The sequence below is a fragment of the Echinops telfairi genome, unplaced genomic scaffold (genome assembly GCF_000313985.2).
Source record: "Echinops telfairi isolate 266 unplaced genomic scaffold, ASM31398v2 ScPeMD7_443;HRSCAF=831, whole genome shotgun sequence".
In the NCBI taxonomy this organism is placed as follows: domain Eukaryota; kingdom Metazoa; phylum Chordata; class Mammalia; order Afrosoricida; family Tenrecidae; genus Echinops; species Echinops telfairi.
In genome coordinates this window covers 62,137,880-62,151,622 of record NW_022104341.1, presented here as the reverse complement: position 1 = coordinate 62,151,622, position 13,743 = coordinate 62,137,880, and the positions used below count along the sequence as shown (strand labels likewise).

Genomic DNA, 13,743 nt, shown 5'->3' with positions numbered 1-13,743 from the left:
ATGTGACCTCCTCCCTGGGGGTCGGACAACAGAAAAGTGGGTGAAGGGAGACATCGGGCAGAGCAAGATATAACAAAATATTAATTTATAAATTATCAAGGGCTCAAGAGGGAGGGGGAACGGGGAGGGAGGGGAAAAATGAGGACCTGATGCCGGGGGCTTAAGTGGAGAGCAAATGTTTTGAGAATGACTAGGGCAATGAATGTACAAATGTGCTTTACACAATTGATGTGTGTGTGGATTGTGATAAGAGTTGTATGAGCCCCTAATAAATCAATTTTTAAAAAAAACACAGTACCAACCATCATTTCAAATGCGTAAATTTAAGTTAATCCTTCCCTTCAACTTCGTCTCTCAACTTATTAAGAATAGAGTCTATTTGGAACAGGATAAAAAAACACACCAACGAGTGTGACTCATAAAGGGTTCTAGTCTTAACTGAACTGGTTGAACCAGAGGAGGTCCAGAGACTATTCTGTTGAGACATTTTCCATCTTGAACCCAAACTATACCCCTAGGTCATCTTTTTGTGAAATTGAGTGGCCCACAAAATCAAGGATAGTACCTGGAGAAAGAACCAGAGAAAAATGAGGTTTTCTACTCTCATAAAGAGTTATAGTCTTGGAAACCCATGGGGGAGTTCTAGAATGTCTGATATGCTTGCTATGAGTTAGCACTGACTTGTTAGTAGTGATTGCCCTGTTAAGAACAGTGTTCTACTAAAAAAACCATCTGTATGAGACCAAAAGGTTAACACTTACAGTATATACTCGAGTATAAGCCCACCTGAATATCAGGCAGGGCACCTAATTTTACCACAAGCACTGAATTAAAAATGTGCTGAAAAACTCAGCTTATATACAAGTATATGCAGTATTCTAAAGGAAAGATGAGAAGTGTGTGTATAACACGGTAACTAGAATATTGGGAATGGACTAACCAAGATGGAATTAAAGAGAATGTTCACACATTGTGAACAATGTAAATACTGTCACTGAGCCATTTGTGTAGAGATGTCCAACAGGAAACTAACATGCTGTATAAACTTTCACCAAACACACACACACACACACACACACACACACACACACACACACACACAGTATTGAGTCTTGCTCTTATAGCACTCACATTGGCCAATGGGTTAAAAACCACAGCGCTTTTAAGAAAGCTGGGACAGTTTTCTTGCTTTAACCAATAGAGTCTGTGGCACATAGTCCAGGGCAATTCTGAGGGAAGACACATTCTTCTATGGTCATTATTTCAATGCGTACCTCCTATCATTAGCCCAGGAGCCCTGGTGGTGTAGTGGTCATGCATTGGGCTGCTAACCACAAGGTCAACAGTTGGAAAGCTCCAGCTGCTCTACAGGAGAAAGATGGGCTTTCTACTCCTATACAGAAGAGGCATGGCCTCAGAAGCCCAGAAGGACAGGTCTACTCTGTCCTATAGGGTGCTATGAGTCAGAATTGATGTGAGCTTGGGAGACCATTAGCCCAAGGAGCCCTGGTGGGACTGTAGGTTAGGCACTGGGTTGGTAAGTTTGAACTGAAGATCTTGTAATCGTTAGCAGTGGAAGGCATAACCCCCAGCACCATAAAATGTTGAGCCTGAATGTAATATAACAGGAAGGATATATTATTTGTTGACTGTATATAGTTCTCTTCTATGTTCTATCTCTTTTAGAAAGTTGCCAGAGTTTAGATTTCTGCCTGATAGTGTTAGTCAAAGGTGTCCACCAGCTATTGCTGCTGGATTAAATTACTAGTTTGGGCTATGACAACAGATCATAAAAGAATGGTGTTGGCCACTCCCTTGTATACAGATTTATATAAACTCTTCCAGTTTCTAAACCTGTGAATTATGTTAAAGGAGAAATCACACTGAAAAAGTACAGAGTATATACTGAAGCATGTCTTATGATCTAAATAAAGGATTTACTACTTAAATATTTAAAAAAAAACATGTCTCATATCATTAGGTTTTCCATGCAGAAGATAGGATATGACCTAAGGATTAAATTACCAGCTTTTCAGCTGTGCCCTTTTTGAATTAGATAAGAGATATGCTGCTAAAATTGATAAAGGGCTGCCTAGACAAAGGGTTCAAAAGAAGCTATCGTCAAGGTATATACACATAGATAAAATGTACAATTACTCCTAGTCAAGAGAGTTAAAAAAGATCTCTTTATTAAATCTCATTAGAAAGACCTTTTTATTAGGCAGTAGCGTATCTGTTCATTCCAATTACCTTGAAGAATATGAGTTTTCCAATTTGGATTTTGCTGACTACATCCTTGATGTCTTACAAGATGTACAGGCCGAATGCTCCTAACTGGCAAAACTATCACTAAAGACTGAAGAAACAATTAAAGACACGCTAGATTCAAAACAAAACAAAACTAAGACAGCTCATGAGTAAGAGACCTGACACACAAGAAATGCTATATGAAACCTTTAGCTTAAAAGGAAAGGTCATTTGACAGTATAAGTGCATTTTCTGCTTGTAACCAACTCCCCCTCTTGTTTTTATATCTGATTTTAAAAAATACTGCATAAAATAATTATAATTTAAGTTGATAAGCATAGAGTTCTAAAGATGCAATTTATGAAAATAAAAGCATAAAGGTGGGTAGGAGGTAGATAAGCGCAAAAGGTTTCTATATTGTTGAAATAGTTTGAGGTTAATATGAATTAGATTGCTATAAATTCAGATGTTAATTGAAAGTCCCATGGCAACAACTAAGAATATAACTCAAAATGTATAATGAAAGAAGTAACAGAAGTAAAATGTACACTAGAAAATGTCTTTTAACACCAAAGAATGTAGTAATTTAAGAATTGAACTACAAAAGACAAAACACAAACACACAAAGACAGAACACATAGAAACCAAATAACAAAAGCCAGAAAATTTCCCTTATCAGTAATTATTTAAGTGTAAACAAAACCAGTCCTTTGATTAGAAGGCAGAAATTACAGAATGGATTAGAAAAAAACATGATACAACTATATGTTACTTACAAGATTTAAATAGGTTAAAAGACAAATAGGTTGGAAGTAAAACAATTCAATTATATTTCATGCAAACCAAACCAAACCCCAAAACACTTCACTGCCATCAAGTCGATGCTAACTCGTAATGACCCTACAGGACAGGGTAGAACTGCCCGTTAGTTTCCGAGACTAACTCTACTGGAGTTGTAAGTCCTATGGTGAGTGGTCAGCAGTGTAACACATAAACACTATGCCACCAGGGCTCCCCGCCATGCAAGCAGTTTTCCAAAAATCAGGAGGAGCTTTACTAATATCAGACAAAATAGGCTTTAAAAAACAGATTACTAGAGACAAAGAAGGACATTACATAAAGAAGATATAAAAAGCTGAGAAAGATATAGCAGCCTCTTTTCTGAGCCAACCTTTGCCTCCAGACTTTCTTTGGGCAAACAGCTGTTTGACTGAGGACCTGGAAGAAGGTACACGTGGTCTCCCAGCACTTACGACTACAAGGCTTTGGCATGGCAGCCCGAGTGTAGAGGCACAACTCCATAGTCTTTGAGACCAGGGGGGAGGTGGGTGCCGCAAGTACTAATTCAAGGAAGGAAGTTTCTCCACAGCACATCTGTTCCTCAGGAACATGTAGATTAAGTTGTTTTCTTGCAGACACTTATCTTAAAACCGTTTGCTCCTCCTGTATGCTTTGTGCTTCCTCTGAATGCTTGGAATACCATTTGTAAATTGCCCATTTGTTAGGTGTATATGATTAACGAGAAGCTAACATGCCTCAAGAGGTATAAAAACTCACTGTTAAATAAACTCAAGACTCTTCTCCCAAGCTGGGAGTTGAGTCCCCAGCACCCATTTCTGTCTTCTTTTCTTTAATTACACATCGGTCCCTGGGCCGGTTCGATCATGGGCTGGATCCCACAGTCACCTGAGTATATATATTGCAAGGGTTCAGCTGATAAACCATAAGCTTCACACCCAACAGGTAGGTCATCTGTAAGTCACTATGCCACGGCGAGTAACCAGTGGGATAAGCATTGGGCTGCTAACTGCAAAGTTGATGGTATGAACCCCTCAGTGGCTCCATGGAAGCTGAGGCTGTCTGCTCCAATAAAGATTTACAACCTTAGAAATCCAACCTAACAGTTCTACTCAGTCCTATAGAGTTGTTATGAGCTGGAATTGACTTAGTAGCAAGTCAGTGACTGCTAAGGCGACAAAAGGTGCTGGAGGATACGGTGTGGGCAGCCGAGGAGCAGCAGCGGCTCCAGGATGCTGGCATCTGTTCAGTGGTTCAATGTGTGAAAGGAGTTCAGCTTCCTATTCTTAATTGCCTACAAGCAGTCCCTTGGCATACTAAAATAAACTGCATAGTCAGAGCTTCCAGAGCCTGAAAGAGGGTGAGACAGTGGAGTTCACCTTTAAGAAGCTCATCAAGGGCTGGAGATCTGTGATCACAGACCTGGTGAACTGCTCTGGGTTGGCAAGGAGAGGTGGTCAAAGGGGAAGACTATGCCAAAGTGCAGATTAAAAACAGACAAGTGTTACAACTGTAGGAATCTGTAGGGAAAGACCAGATTGAAGAAATGATCACTAATGGTTACTGAAAGCTAACCTGATGAGGAATTTCAAAATGGATGGATCGGGTTGTTAGCAGTTGAACCAAATGATCAGTACATATACCATTTGGTGCTGCTTTGAAGTGGCACAACAGCAAGTCCACACTTGAAGCATTCTTTCCCAAATTTAAAATAAAATGCAGTACAGCTGTATCTCTAACTACCCACCCATAGCTATCAAGTTGTTTCCAAATGTCTTAGATTGGGTTCTCTAATAAAGCAAAACCATGGAAATGTATGTATGTATATACGTATGAAATTTATGTCAAGCAAATGGCTCAAAATTTGTAAAAGCTGGCAAGGTCCAAATCCAGGCAACTTCCAAGTAGATAAGATGGATTAGTAGGTTGGGTGCCTTTCCTGACTCAAGAAGCTGCAAGGAGTAATCCAAGATAGGCAGGAAAATTACAGCAGGGGTTGCAGGGGCAAATGAATCCAAAGTGCCAATAGTTCCCAGGACAGGCAGACGGTAGTGGGAGGACAACACAGATGTAGAATCCTAATTCAGCAAAAAGCAAAGTAAGCTTTTCCACAGTACCCACTTATATTGGAAGCAGGCCACATTCCCAAGGAAACATCATTTCAATTGATTGGATCGGGAGTGTGATTTGAGTAAGGGTATTGCATCCCACCTTAATCTTCTTACAAGCGATTGACTGCTCATAGCAGATCCCATCCACTACACGTCTGTCAGTGTGCCACACTGTCGTGGCTTGTACTATTGCTGTGATGCTAGGAGCTTTATCACTGGTATTTCATATACCAGCAGGGAATCCCAAAGTGAACAGATTTCAAAGAACAAAGAATGAATAGGCTCTCCACAACAGAGAAATTAGCCACTGAAAACCTCACGAACAGCAGCACACTGTCAAGTATGGAAGTATCCCAAATAGCAGTAGAACACGATCAGCGATTGTGCTAGAAGATGAGCTCTGCAGGTCTGAAGCACTCAAAATATGACTCAGGAAGAGCTGCTTTCTTTGCCGCTGGGGCCAAACTCAGAATGGGAAGAAACAGCTACCAACATCAATTAATAAATGGAACGTAGAATGTACAAAGTATGAATCTAGGAAAATTGGAAGTTTCAAAAATGAAAGAGAACACATAACGATCGATACCTTTAGTGCCAGTGAGCTAAAATGGACTGGTATTGGCCATTTTTGATTCAGAAAATCACATGGTTTATTATGCTGGGAATAACAGACTCAAGAGGCATGGCATTGCATTTATCTTCAAAAAGGACATTCAAGATCTATCTTGAAGTACAGTACTGCCTGGGATAGGATAATATCTATCTGCATGCAAGGAAATTCAGTCAATAGAATTATTATTCAAATTTATACACCAACTACTAAAGCTAGTGATGAAGAAATTGAAGACTTTCCCCAACGTCTTCAGCATGAAATTAATCAAACATGCAAGGATACCTATTGGCAACTAGAATGCAAAAGTTGGAAAAAAGAGGAAGGATGGATAGTTGGAAAATATAGAAATGAAGCTGAATATTGCATGAGAGGATTTTGTAAGAATAATGACATCTTCATTGCTAATACCTTTCAAAAGGTAATTATACTTGTGGATGTCTCCAGATAGATTGCACAGTAATCAAATTGGCTGTATCTACAGGAAGGGCTGTCAGAGAAGCTAAGTATCAACAGCTAAAATGAGGCTAGGGGTCAACTGTGAAACAGGCCTTCAATTGCTCGTAGGTAAGTTCAAGAGATCAAACTGCACATTGCAATGGGTAAATCTACTGTACAAGACCACTTTAAAATGTTGAAAAGCAATGATGTTACTTTGAGCACTGAGTGAGGTATACCTGACTTAAGCCACTGTATTTTCAATCACCTCAGATGCATATGAAAATTGGAGACGGAATAGATAAGACTGAAGAAAAACCCATGCATTTGAATTGTGTGCTGGAAAAGGATACGGTGAACTGCCAAAAGAACCAAAAAAAATTGTTTTGGAAGAAGTATAACCAGAATCCTCCTTCAGGCAAGGATGGCAAGACTTCATCTCATGTGGTTTGGTTATGTTACCAGGTGAGCCCTGCCCCTGGAGAGGGCATCATGCTCGGTAAAGTGGAGGAACAGAGAAAGAGGAAGTCCGCAGTCAAACACAGTGTCTGCAACAAGGGCTTAAACACACGGAGAACAATTGTGCAGATGGTGCAGGACTTGCGGTGCTTCATTCTGTTGTACACAAAAGTCTCTGTGACTCAACGGCTCCTAACAGCAGCACCAGCAACAGAATCCATAATGGAGGTGATTACATTGTGTCGGGTCACATCATGGGGGAATTTCTAGGTCTTCACTATCAAACCATGGAGACACCTGGCCCAGCCAGGCTGACACAAACCCTATCACAGCAACTCACGGCACCTTATGTGAGGTTTCCAAATCTTTATGGGGGCAGAGAGCCTCATCTTTCTTCCTCATAGTGGTGGGTAAATTTAAACTAGTGACCTTGAGGTTAGCAGTACATTGCTTACTTGACAGTGCTACCAGGGTTAAAAATAGTGGAGTGATTTTAAAACAACAATATGCAGAATGTGGAATATGCTTATAAAACAAATGGGCCCAATTTTGTTTTTTCTTAAACAAATGAAATGTAAGTAAAAGATTGAGACAAGGAGGCAGAAGGTACCTCTGGATGCACAAAAGACCAAAGAGACAAAAAATCAATACATGACAAAAATCTTGTTTGGATACTGATTTTAATTAAGCCCATTATGACATTTTGAAGGAACCTCTGAGCAAAGTTGCTACCGGAATGAGTGAAAGTATAAATGAGGTCAAGAAGAGACATGGAGATATAGCACCAGAATAGAAGAAAAGCTGTCTTAATAAAGAGCTGTATGCAAATGGGAGGCAAGAGTACACAAGCTGAGAGTATGTGGAACAGGTCAGGAAATAGAAACAGTCAAGCAAAGTCCATGCTAGGATGCTACAAACTTGCTTTTAGCCATGTGGTGTGAAGTCAACTGGTTTAAAGACACAGAACTGGGCCAAAAATAACAATATATTGTTCTAATACAGGATCTTAGCTGTGGCATTAGCACCCAGACACATCCTCATCTGAAGAAAAATAGAAAGGTTGCCATGATGACAATTGTACTCCTTGAAGAGGATAAATTCTGATAGCCATTCTTTTCATTCAAACAATGTTACCAGCTCCCAAAGAACAGCTTTGGGGCAGGGAAGAACAGTATTTCATTTCAGCTGGACTACTCACCTACCAAAATACCATTCTGACCAAAGAAACAGATGCAGAATTACAGTCACAGCTGCATTCTGTACAGTTGGATAATGGAACTCTAAATTGCTAATTACACTGCTAATTATTTTTTTAGTGTCATTGCAGTATTTTGCCACCTTTGTTTAAACTTTCTTTAAAAGCATCAAGGAAATGTTTTAAATGGTAAATTTCCACGTTGTTAAATACCACTGTGTCTTCCAAAAACAAATTCCAACTAAAACTCATTTCTTAAACTGCCATTATCATAGGGGATAGCATAGGAGCTCATTCATGGACTGGCTATTTGTTTTAATCTGCTTTCTTACCAATTTATATCCGTTCAAGGTTACTGGGACATAATTGGAGTTTGCACTCAGACCCACAGTTCAAATGAAAAGAAAACAGATTAGCATATGTCATGATAGCTGGCATTGTGTTTGTGGTTTGACTAAATTTATAACAAAAATAATTAGAACAGTACAGTTTTATTTCTATTGTGATAACCAAGATGAAAATTTTAGTGTTAGTATATTATTGCTTAATCATGCCAGCATAGCTGAGAAATAGAATTGCATTTTTATATAAAAACAATTAGTGTTTTATTTCAATTTAGTAGATTACAGTATGCAGATGAAAACATTATCATTATTCTATATGGTTTCTCAGACATTTTAGTGGCAGACTCTTTCTACCAAGAGTGAATTAATTTCTGAATTATTTCATTGAAGTTTCTAAATAACTTTCTTCTTATAAACACCTAAAGCTGGACAAAAACTTTCATGCAATCGATTCACTTGATTCATACACATATACATAACCTCCACCCCCACCCTGCCATTCGAAAAATTAATGTCTCAATCACAACTGTACCACATTCATTTTTTGTTAAGTCAGGTAAATCAGTAGTTTAAAATTAAAAACATAATCTTATCATGCAATCCCAAATTCTTAAGTACTTACATTTTCTATCAGATCTTCTAATTTCAGTGATCTTTTAACACTGCAAAACACGTTGAAAGAAATCTTAGGTTTGACATGCTAAAGTAACCAAATGTTTAAGAATAAGACCTACAAACAAAATTTCTATTACCAACTAAATTTTACATCATTTATTAAAATAGAATACCCTAAGAAGAAAGCAATTATTCATGACAAAGAACGTTTACTTATAATAACATATTTCACAATGGAATCATTATTTAAATGGGTCACTTTTCTACACAGGTACACATCCCTTAATGCCCATCAGTCAAAATCCAGTTACATACGAGTCAGTGGTCCCAGAAGGTTTTTGGTTTTTTTTTAAGGGACAGCTGTTCTCCTTTTGTTTATTATTTCCCCTAGTGGCTTTAACCTTTCGCAACACAGCCCAATGTGATGTCAGGTCAAAATCACCAGCCGCTCAGGCTTTCTGTTCCCATAGTTAGTCTCGGAAACTCACAGGGGCAGTTCTACCCTCTCCTGGAGGGTCGCTATGAGTCGGCAATGGCTTGATGGCAGTGAGTGAGTAGTTTTAAAGTTGCCAAACTCGACTTTTGCAGCATGGGTGAGATATAGGCAAATGAGGCGGAGGACCTATCTCTGGGCATGTGTGGCCAGTTGGAATAGCGGACCAGGCTGGGCAATGCCAACTCCCTCCTCACTCATCTCGCTCTGCCCTACCTGCCGCTGCCCTACTCCCAGCTTCCGCCAACAGCTCCAGGAGCAGCAACAGTGATGAGAAAAACCAGAGGCAGGCTCTCATTACGCTTTAATGTGACAGTCATACAGTGTCCAAATCACACTTCATAGCAAATGCTATCAATGTTAAGTGGCACATACCCTGTCTGTAGATGTGGTTTCATTTATATGGATTATCATACAATTCAGATGGAAGTTACTGCATTAAAACATCATAGCAATAATTAATATGTTTATTGTTTTAAATGCCATTAATAAAAATTATACATAACAGCACAATTCACATACCTTCAGTGGAGATGTTGAAAGTGCATTATTATTTGCAAAAATATTGCAGTGAGTGTTGAAATAAAGGTAGGGTATGAGCAAGGTGAGAACAAGTTTTGCACATTATTCTAGCTTTAAACATGATTCAGTACTACCAGACTAAGACTTCACCGAGGAACAGATGCTCCATGACTTTATCAGTCCCCAACCCATAAGAAACTATTTTTTGTCACCCTCACTAAACTGCTTCAGAAACATGCCAGCCTCTCTGTGTGCAAAATCTGTTCTGCTAAGCTGGAGGGCCAGCTGTTGGTGACAATGCTTAGAAAGGAAAGCGGAATATTTATAATACTTTATTTCGTACAGCTGTTTCCTAAAGAGCAGTCATCAACATTTTACCAAATTCAGACTAAATGCTCAAAGGAAAGAAAGGTCAATATGAATTAAAACTCATTTTCCCTGTGACAAACACAGCATTCAAAGTACTTCCCTAATCCCTGAGACACAGAAACTAAGTTACCTCAATCAGCAGATAACTAGATTATAAGGCCCTGCCAAAATTGTATTATAGAAAAAAAATCACATGCTATACTTTTCAGAAAATAGTGCACCCATGTAAGTAATGCTCACACACCCGTAACTGGTGGAAATGACGCGATTATGTCCAAAATATTCTGGCACAGCATGCCTACGTGTGCTTCTCTAGTGGCATTTCTCAGGTGAATTTACTCTTAGTCACACTGCTCCAGGTCTGAAAATGCACATTTTGATCATATTCGTATAATAAAAGTTAAGCTAATGTTTCCCAAAGTGAGTGATATAACCCCCTGGTGGGCGCTGAAAGAACGCAGGGGGCAGCAAAAGCAGATATCTTATCCTGGACTAGGGGCTATAGTGTAAAAGCTTTTAATTGTTGAAGGAGGCATTAAACATTTTTTGCAAGGGGAAGCCAGCCCCGAGCACATCATTGTGGTCTGGTAGGCGCAATTGTACAGCGATAATAAGTAAAGATAATAGTAAAGTCATAGAAAGCAAGAGAGATAAGAGATATTAAAATAATGGAGTCAGACACATTTCATGGTACCTTGGTGGTCCACGTGGAGAGAGCCGATCTTTAATGCTGCTGACCAAGGCTTTTATAGTCTCTGAGGACATGCAAGCCCCCTAATTACAGGTGAAGACATATGTCACAGGAAAGGGTTGTGCTATAGGTAATATACAGTAGTGGGAGGGGGTGATCTAGGGGCATCCACGCAATAGGAAGAGGAGGGATTGGGGGTATACGTGTGGCAAGATGGGCAGATCCTAGATTCAGGATGGCAGCTTAACTTGGGATGTCCCGAAGCAAGCGGGTTTGATGGGTTCTCTGGATCTCCATAAAAACCATTAGAAGTAGGGTGTAAATCCCATCTACAGGAACCAAACTAATGGCTGCAAGCCTTAGGGAGAAGTAATCCATTGTCCCCAGGTTGGGGGGGGGGGCGGCGACACTACAGTCTGGCAACTGCTCACCCTCAAGGAAGATGTCTGCAAGGGTCTAACCTCCCCCCACAATTTTTGTTTCTTTCTGAAAAGGAGCTAGGTCAAGTAAGTTTGGGAATCTCTGGTAGAAGGTCCAGAAGGCATGAATTGAGTTTGGTAGCATACAGTAGTAACAGAAGGTGCAACAGAAACTGCCTTTGCAGCCAGGTCTATGAGTGATGGAGTCTCTGGCTGCCAATCTGTGTCCAGGTACACTGTTGTGCAGCCGGGCATGGGGTGGGTGCAAGGTTGTGTCCAGGGCTGCCACAATCCAGCACAAATGGATTCCAGTGGTAGGTAGTGGCTGTTGTCCACGTACACCTGGGTCTGGAGGTGCTGGCTCAATGAGAAGCTGGGCAGCAGCGTGGTGTGGGTGTAGGCATGCAGTATCCCAGCACTTTGGGACCCCAGGACAGCAGGGGGTTACATCTCATTTGAACAAAGGAACCAAGACCTCTTTGTACCCGTGGCTCTCTAGTCCATCCTGGAGCATCTATCCTGCTTTGTCCACATGGGTAAGAGAGTGAAATAGCCCAAACCACATGGCTGCAATGTGCTGGCCTCACTCACCTGAGTGGGGCTGGCCATCCTGGAAGCAGCCTGCACCAGGATGCAAATCTCCACATCTACAGGCACCAAGATGAACATTTTTTTTATATTAAATTCTCAATGGAAGAAGTGAAATTGGAAATCATCAATGTGGAAAAAAAAAAGAGATAGCATGCTTATGAAGAAAGCTTGCATGGGGTTGTAAAGTATGCAAAAATGTACCTACCCTGTGCAGGCACTAATCCACCCAAGGGGAGGGTATTGTTTATATCTCCACAGGGAAAGAGGGACCAGACTTCAACCCGGTTCTCCAAGAGGTGAATGCAACATACCTGCATGAAGCAGGGAACCAATAGAAAGATCTGAAGGACTGGCCCCAATCCCAACTATGCAGACACCCCCCCTCCCCACCCAAAGCTTGGGGAGAGGGACATATCTGATCAGAGCACAGAGGAGCAAATGAAGGGGAAGGAAGAGAGAGTGCATCACATCCTGGCCCACCAAGCCCTGAGGACAATCTTCCTGCTCAGAACAGCCAATGCAGAGAGGACCATAGGGTTGGCCCCACTGTGAGACACGTCCTTCACTGACCCATAGTGCTATGGGGGACAACACTGGAGACACAGTGTGGGAATTGCACCCGATCTAACCCCACCACACCGAGAAAAAACACTAAGGGCTTGCAACAGAACAGCAAGGGGAGCAGATCAATGAAGTCCCAGGGAGTACCAAAAATAGACTTTGGGGCCAGGGCATGGCACCCCATCAGACTCAACTGGAAAACAAACAGACCTTGAACTATTTACAGGCTTTTCTTTTTTTTTGGTCATTGGTTTATTTGGTTGTTGTTTTGTTTTCTTTTGTTGCTTAGTTTTGCTCAGTCTTGTTTTTTGTGCATATTATTATCTCTGAAGTTCTGTCTACATAAAATAAGTGGGATAAACAATCTGGAGGAGAAAACAACAGGACCAACGTTTGGGGGGACATGGGAGAGAGGGAGGCGGGAGAAAGGAAGTGGGTGTTAACAACCCCAGGGACAAGGGAACAACAAGTGATCTAAAATTGATAGCGAGGAGGGTGTAGAAGGCCTAGTATGGCCAAATGAAGGCTGAACATGATAGTGGGACAAAAGGAAATAAAGGAAAGAACTAGGAGGCAAAGGGCATTTATAGATGTCTAAATAAAAGCATGTACATAGGTAAATATAGTTATATATGATGGGTGAATAGATCTATGAACATATATTTATAGCTTTAGTATAAGGTAGATGGACATTGGGCCTCTACTCAAGTACTCCCTCAATGCAAGAACTTTGTTCTATTAACCTGGCATTCCATGATGCTCACCTTTCCAACATAATCGCTGAAGACAAAGTGGGTGCATAAGCAAATCTGGTGAAGAAAGGTAATGGTGCCCGGCTATCAAAAGATATAGTATCTGGGGTCTTAGGCTTGAAGATAAACAAGTGGCCATCTAGCTGAGACACAACAAAACCCACATGGAAGAAGCACACCAGCCTGTGTGATCACAAGGTGTTGATGGGATAAGGTATCAGGCATGAAAGAACAAAAAATTGTATCATTGTGAATGAGGGGGAATGTGGAGTGGAGAGCCAAAGCCCATCTGTAGGCAACTGGACATCCCCTTAGAGAAGGGTCATGGGGAGGACACAAGCCAGTCAGGGTGCAGTATAGCACCAATGAAACATACAACTTGCCTCTAGTTCTTTAATGCTTCCTCCCCCCAACGATCATGACCCTAATTCTACCTTACAAATCTGGCTAGACTATACTGGCACGAAGAAGAGCTGGAAACACAGAAAATCCAGGACAGATAAACCCCTAAGGATCAATAATGAGAGT

At 40.7% G+C, this 13,743-nt stretch overlaps 1 protein-coding gene across 2 annotated transcripts in view; it reads right to left on the bottom strand.

The window, feature by feature from the left end:
- Window positions 1–13,743, bottom strand: part of LOC101640242 (integrin subunit beta 3 binding protein) — a 67,051-nt gene that overhangs the window by 45,606 nt on the left and 7,702 nt on the right. For both annotated transcript variants that reach the window (XR_006680244.1, XM_045292166.1), the window contains exon 2: window positions 8,825–8,864. Coding sequence is in view for 1 of the 2 variants with exons in the window: in XM_045292166.1 (XP_045148101.1) it covers window positions 8,825–8,864 (40 nt within the window). In the remaining variant the exon portion in view is untranslated. The remainder of the gene's footprint in view (window positions 1–8,824; window positions 8,865–13,743) is intronic.